Consider the following 7,881-nt stretch of genomic DNA (forward strand, 5'->3'; position numbering starts at 1 on the left):
TTTTATTACACAATGTTGATTGAACCTAAGAGTTCCCCCAAACACTTCATCAAAGAAAGGATTAAAATTTTCCTCATATATATGAAGCGTTCAAAGGAACTCCAAGAGACATCCAACAATAATCGTTATACATATTATTCAGCTATCTTGGCTACAAAAATGGACAGCAAAATGTGGTATTTATTGTGGAAAATTTTATGTCTTGGAACAAATTAAAGGTGATTTATATGATATGCAGAAAACTGTGATATATATGAAGATACTTTGTTGCTATGAACCTGGTCATGATGTTCGACGAAAGAGATGAAGAAGTGGTCTCATTGCTTCTAAAGTGAACTATACGATATTTTCTTCCTCTTCAAGTCATTTTCATCACTTTTAAAGTGGCTAGGGAATTTTTGTTTTTTTGACTCAATGGATATTAAGAGGATATAATAGATACAACAAATACGATTTAGTTTATATTCAACAAAATACTAATAATGTTAATTAATAACATTACTGTCCCAAAGTAAAAAAAGGTTATAATACATATTTTTAGGACAACAAAAATATAATATAATATTAATTAATAACATTACTGTCCCAAAGTAAAAAAAGTTATAATACATATTTTTCGGACAACAAAAATATAATAGTGTTTTTTGTCTTTGTAAAATGTTATCAATCTTATTTGAATTATTTATTTCATTCCTATAATAGATTCTTCTATCTTCAGTCATTTATGAATTTTGATTTTACCAAAACATTGTTGTATTCGTATGATGTTACAAAATAGATATTTAAGTGGATATTTTTAAATGACGTAACTATTTAATTGATGATGATTCAATATTTATAAATTAAAAAAATAATTTCACCATAGATTAATTTCACTCATATTATAAAACGTCCACAATTACCACATAAATAAATAATAAGAAAAACAACGTAAAAATCTAATGAATCCAAATTCTATTGCAGTTAAACTTAAAACTCATCCCTTTCCCCTCAACCTTTCAATATATTTCATTCTAGGTTTATTATTTGGGTGCCAATAAATTCCTGTTATTATTATTTTCTATAGAAGCAATTGATGATAGAAAAATGTAATACGAAAATTGTATTGATAATGAAAATGTTGATTATGTCAAAAGTTACAATAAAATTTATATAATCAATGAGAATAATTAACAAGTGTAATCAATTAGTTATCAATGTAATGAACTAGTTTATTCAATATTCCGTCCCAAATTGTAATATATTTGATTTACTCTCAACTCAGAAAATAAATAAAAAATGACAAAAATACTTTGGATGAAAATAATATGAAACATCAAAAATATGTTAATTGAAAAAAATATGAAATATTGAAAAGAAATTAGTTGAAAGAATATAAAACGTCAATAAACATTAGCTGAAAAAATATGAAATGGTAAAAATATATTGATTAAATTAAAGAATATAAAATATCAAAAATTTATGACTGCAAAATGAATTTTAGTTAACTATCCGTTATCTTTATAGATAGAATCTAAAATGTGAATTTGGTTAACAGGGATGAAATTGCAACCTTTTTGTTGAAACTTTAAATAAAAAATAAAAATATAAACAAAAACAAGTTTGTATATTTATGTAATAAAAAAATAGAAAATGAAATTCTTATCTATTACTACTTTGTGTTCATAAATTAATAAAAAATATTGCATAGCTACTCCAAAGACTTGATTATAATTGGACAAAATTGCAAAATCGCAAGGAGTAATAGTATTAGGTAAAAATGTTTTTACAAGGATTATATTTATTAGTATTATTTATGCGACAAAGTTAAATTTACTTAAATGAAAGATAAAGAGTTTAGTATTGATTTGCTCTTCAGTAATAAAAGTTTAACCTTATAATTTTAAGGCATTGAATTTAAATCCTTTCGAGGACAGTTATAAATGATCATTAATGTTTATTTGATTAAGAAAAAATTGATCAAATTACATCTGTGACAATTTAAATTAAATTTAAATTCTGTATTATGATCCTTTAAGTTTTTCTCAATTAGGTCATCTAAATTTCATTCCGTCAACATAGGTACCTTTTTTCGTTGTTTTTGTTAACAAAAAACACTTGTGCCAAATTTAAAGTTCTTCAATTCAATCTTCGTATCCTTCGTATTTTCTCTTATTAAATCTAGGAAACTTAACTTATTCATTCTCTTCTTTATAATTTTTCTTGATCTTGTAATTTTCATCCAACATCATCTTTTTTTATCCACAATTAATGTTCATTCACAAAATCAAATAAAAAATAAGAACAAATTAAAACTTACGTCTGAAACCAAAATTAAACCGAATCTCGCCCTTCCGAAAATCCCAATTTGAGTCAAAACAAGCTTAAACCAAAAATTAAAACCCATAAAAATGTAACATAAATCTTGATATCAACAAAGAGAAAAATTTCCCCTTTTCATATTTCCAACTACTAGACGCCATCTCCATTTAGCTAAGAGGCAAATATTAAATACCTTAAGATCTTTCACACCTACTCAACCTTCCATCTTGGACCTAAGGTTTCAAATTACATACCATATAATGTGATGTGGACGCAATATTGTGAAGTATTTTCAGCTGCATCAGATTGTAAGTATGGTGAGGTTGTAATTAAAAAAAAAACATATTGCGAAATGGGTGCAATAGCCACATGGGATTGTAATAAGTCATATTAGACTATTTAGTGTTCAACAAATCATTTTTTATCTCCTTTTTAATTGATAGAATATAGTTAGATGGTATTTTAAATGATTGTCATTGAGATAAATAAAAGAGATGTAGAATTGATAATGAGAGCGATATGCTATTTTAAAAATAGAATTTGAAATATTTAATTTATAAGATAAATAATAAATTATAATATCTAATACTAATAAAATATAAATTCACGTCACAATAATCACAATACAAATTATATTAACCACAATTACAATGACCATAATTGCAACCATATCTACTACCACCTTTTCAAAACATACACAATTCCCCTATATATATTACATAGATTTTAAATCATTTATTCATAAGATAACATTAATTAAACTTTTACAAATACTACCATACACTTCCCATGACATAGAATTCCCATACAATAACTTGACAATAATTGAAATAGCCATATAGTCCACTAGACATGTAACTCCTTTTTATTCTTATAAAAAGCATAGAAAGAGAGAGAAACAACTACATTGGTGTCCCACATTTGAAACTTATTATTTTTTTCAAATCATAAACTAATAATTAACTTGATCACTTTCTAGTAGTTAAGGGTATACTTTGAATGATAGATCAACACCACTTAACTTTTCTTCCATGACTTTGGATAATTTTTCTACCATTGAAGGAGAAAAAGAATTAACCCAATCACCAATTTCAGCCTTTCTAAACAAATGTTTTTTTTCAACTCTTTGTTCAATAGTTCCACATTTATTTTTTTCCAAAAAATAAAAAGTTCCAAATTTATTTGTCTCCAATTCTTTCATCTTTTCAAAGCTACATAATTTGACAATGTTTTCAATCATGCCATTACTTTCTTCCTCTTGAGTGAAAGGACAACCCAAGAACTCTCCAATTCTTTTGACATGAAAATTTGCATTTTCTTTAAGTTCTTCATATTTCAAAAATAAAACCTTGTTTGGTCTAGCAATGCTCTCTTTCAAATAACCTAAAATATTGTCCCAAAATGGACCATAATAACATATCCCCTTACAATACTTTTCAAAATCTTCCTCTATGGTTAATGTAGGTAAATCTTGATCATTTGGAATAAGTTTTTTCATGAAATTCCAATAAGACACATAAGTGTCAAATGGGTTTCTACAAATATAAATTATCCTACAATTGGAATCCTTAACCGACTTAGCCAATGAAGGGTAAGGAACATGAGTTGCAAAAATTCTTGGTTCAATCATATTTGATCTATTAGTGTTAGGAAGTTGAAACATGGTATCAACATAAACATTAACTTCAAAGTGAGGCACTAGTTCATGGGAATTTAATGTAAGTAATGGATGATTCTCTAAAGAGAATTTTTGACGATTAACAATTGCAAAGGCAAGTGCTTTCAACCAAGTGGTTCCTGATTTTGGCATTGAAGCAACAACAACATCACTATCTTTAGCTTGAAAATGATTTTGAAAAGAGATTGTAGTTGGAATTATAGATTTTGGAATCCAAAAACTTTGATAAAAATACAAACATTCATTTCCGGATCCAATCTCTTTAGGAAGTGAGAGGATTAGTTGCTTACATTTATTTTCTTCTTCACTAATTGCTTCTTGCTCATCTTGTGAATATTGCTCTTCTTTGAAATGTGTGAGATCTTTTGAAGCCATAGGAATTAATTTTGAAGTACACAAATGCTTGCTTGCTTTCTTAGTGTCCTTGGCATTGCATTGTTATTTATAGAAGAATATTTTGTTTCCTCCTTATTTTTCATGAATTAAAAAATAATTTAATTGATAGTGTTGGATAAAAATAAAAGAAAATAAATATTTTTTCAAAATTAAATTAACATGTTATCATGTCCCCAATTTAAAGACCAAGTCGTTAACTTCTCCAATTTTATCAATTATTTTTAAAATTCCAATGCTTTTTAATTACTGGTCCACATTGGACCATATGTAATGTTAATGCATTGAAATACTCATCCATGGCAATATTGCATTTTTCTATTGCAGTAGAAAATAATGGGACTATTTTTATACACTTGCCACACATGCACAAATTGTAGTTTCTATTCTTATCACTACTATAATTTTTTCTTATACAAATAATATCTATTATATACTTTAGATAAAGTGTTCAAATTTTTTTTTTTAACTTTTATTTTTACAGTTAAAGACTTCCAAATTTTGACCAAACTAAATATTTCTACATTTGTGTTTATATTCATTTTAGAAAGAGTATTACACAGTAGTAAGGGTAAGAAATATATGAAAGTGAGAGAGAGAATGATGATGCAATTGAGAAAATGAAATGATACATTTAATTCTTAAAAGAAATGTGACAAAATTTGTGTTTGATTTAGTTGAAATTGAAGGTTTGAAGAAATCTCACATTGTTTAGAATTTTAAAGGAAGAAAGAGTTCAAAGAGTATATATATGGTTCTAACTATTCATTATAAAGTATATCAGTGAGAAATACTTTATGTTTGTATCATTTTTTCTTCTCTTTTGTACTCGTATGTTAAAGTGTTCTGATATGTAGTTCAAATATTTGTTTTGAAGAGTATAAATATTGGAGGCCATGAGATGATTTTGAGAAAAGTCTATGTGTTGTAGTAATTTTTAGATTATGTTATCATTAGACAACAATCACAGTTTTTTCTTCGGTTTTGTAGTTTTACATGTTATATTTTTATGTTTTTTTTTTATCTTATATATGCTTATTTTTTGGTTGTAATTAAAATTTTTCTTGTTTGATTATTTTGCCAACAATTTGAAGAGATACTTTTTGTGTTTTGGTTATAGTTAATATTCTTAAAAGTGATAGTAGTTTAATAATAGAAAAGAAAAAAGGACATGCACTTTAAGTATAAAATTGTGTTATACATGCCACATCAATCTACTACACCTTACTTTAATTGTATGATATGGAAGAATGAAAGACTTCCCTCCCTTTGATTGTTAGGTTAAAATAAATTTACGTTTCACGATGCACAATCATTAAACTCATTATAAAGTTAAGAGATTAATAAATATGTACCATCAATATAAATAGTTTTACATTAACAAGCAACGGGAGTCATTACTGTGTAATTATTTTATAATAACATTTATAATTGTAGATAAAATAACAAAATCAATTTTTTTTAATGATTCATGTATTGTTTATACCAAATTTTTATTAATTTACTCTGTAGTTAAAGGTAATCAGCAAAACTATATGTCAAAGTAGTATGTCTAAACAAACAACACGACAAAAACATATCTACAAGAACAACTAAAAAAAAATAACTTTAGAGAAAATGGGATGTGCAGTGTATGAGTAAAATTAATAACTCTTATTGAATGTCAATGTAAAATTATTTTATATTGATAATACGTATTCATTAAACTCATAATTTTATTCATTTGAGAATCATACTTATTTACTCATTTCATCTCACAATGTTTTAACAAAACAAAATTATCTTTTAAAGGACTACTAGATATATTCTTGTATTTTATGAATAATTTTCTCTTTTCTTTGAGTTTTTTTTTTCTTATACCAACTTTTGTGGAGATATTCAGTTTTTGTTTAATTTACATTATTGAGTGAAGATTGTTGTTTCTTAGTTACTAAGAAGATTAATAGTTGCACTTATTATTTTATCTAGTGAAATTATTTCATTGATTTGAAGGACTTGTGATTAACTTTTACTCTCAATTTTAAAGGTTTACAACCTTAAAATTTGAGATATTTGATTTATAAGTTTTTACTCTTTTATTATTTTTATTATGGATATTAACTTGATATTTTTATTAATTGATTACATTTTAAATTGCATGCTTGCGATTTTTTCACATGTAGACATCATCCTCCCAAAACCACATAAATGCTATTTTATTATCCTTTTACAATGAGATATGTAAAGCCTAGGGAAGCACAACCAAAGAGCAAGTGGTCCAAAACAATTAAGTACCATGCCAAAAGGAAACATGATTCATTTGTTTCAAACCTTTTTATAAGTAGGGAGTGTTTGTGGGGAGATTGTAGTTAAATCTATTACTCGAATCCATGAAATGAATTTGATTTGGATTGGGTAAAACATTCGGTGATGAGTTGAATAGTAGATTCAATCAAATGTTATATAATATTTTTTTTATTGACAATGAAATCATTTGATTGAAATAATATTAAATTTAGAATATGAGACAATTTTATTAAGTAAAATAATTTATTTTGAAGTTCTTTTATTACATATATTATTTTTTATAAAGACCTAAAATAATAGCTTCAAGAACCTTTTCCTTGGGCTGACTCTACGAGTACGTGAGACATAATTTTAAAAAAATTCTAAAAATTATATAATAATATGACTATCTCTTTGATGACAAATTCAACTCACACCAAATTCCACACTTTAATATTTTAAAACTTAAATTTAATTGAAACACTTTTATATCATTACATAAACATCTTCTAATGTGTTTGGAAAGGTTAAATATCACAACAACAATTAATTCCAGTTTGTGCAAATGCTACAACTAATAAATTCACATTTTCCGTATGTTTGGAGGTTCTAACCTCATTACCGAACATATGCTTAATTTATATTTATAAAATTTAAAAAATCACAATTTTTTGAACAGATTAGATTCATGGGTTGGAAAAAATAATTATTACTTTAACCAAACCTCTTTGGCTTGATTAGTAGATTGATTTGGGTTGATCTCACACTTGAATAGATTTAAATAAAATATGGATTGAGTTGGTTTAGATAAACTTGTTGAACAAATCATCAGAACACGTTAGCACAATTACTTTTAGAAACTCATGTCTTTAACCATTCATCATCTAAACCCTGTCACGTACCTAATCTAAAAATATCCTTCAACAACAAGGATATGGAAGCTGATTTGCTTAGGTTACACAAATTTGGATACCTGATCACCGTTTTTTTCTTCATATTTTCTTCTAAACCCTCCTTCTAGAGGGAGGGATTGCCAACTAATAGTTACCATATTCATTTATCTAAGGGGCTAATATTCCTTTAGATATTTTACACCTACTCAACCTTTTATTTTGGGTCAAAGATTTAAAATTGCATATCATATCATGTGATGTGACTGCAATATTTTGGAGTATTTATAACCACGTTGAATCATAATTATGGTGTGATTGTAATTACAGAGGAAAAAAACCTGCATCTCTATG

At 26.1% G+C, this 7,881-nt stretch overlaps 1 protein-coding gene across 1 annotated transcript; it reads right to left on the bottom strand.

Moving 5' to 3' along the window:
• Window positions 1-2,914: 2,914 nt before the first annotated feature.
• Window positions 2,915-4,407, bottom strand: LOC101491627 (cytosolic sulfotransferase 13-like). Its single transcript, XM_004489993.3, has one exon. It carries the CDS (start codon window positions 4,352-4,354, stop codon window positions 3,284-3,286), a length of 1,071 nt encoding a protein of 356 aa, XP_004490050.1. The 5' UTR covers window positions 4,355-4,407; the 3' UTR covers window positions 2,915-3,283.
• Between the last annotated feature and the right edge of the window lie 3,474 nt (window positions 4,408-7,881).

Source organism: Cicer arietinum, chromosome 2 (assembly GCF_000331145.2).
Source record: "Cicer arietinum cultivar CDC Frontier isolate Library 1 chromosome 2, Cicar.CDCFrontier_v2.0, whole genome shotgun sequence".
NCBI classification, from domain to species: Eukaryota; Viridiplantae; Streptophyta; class Magnoliopsida; order Fabales; family Fabaceae; genus Cicer; species Cicer arietinum.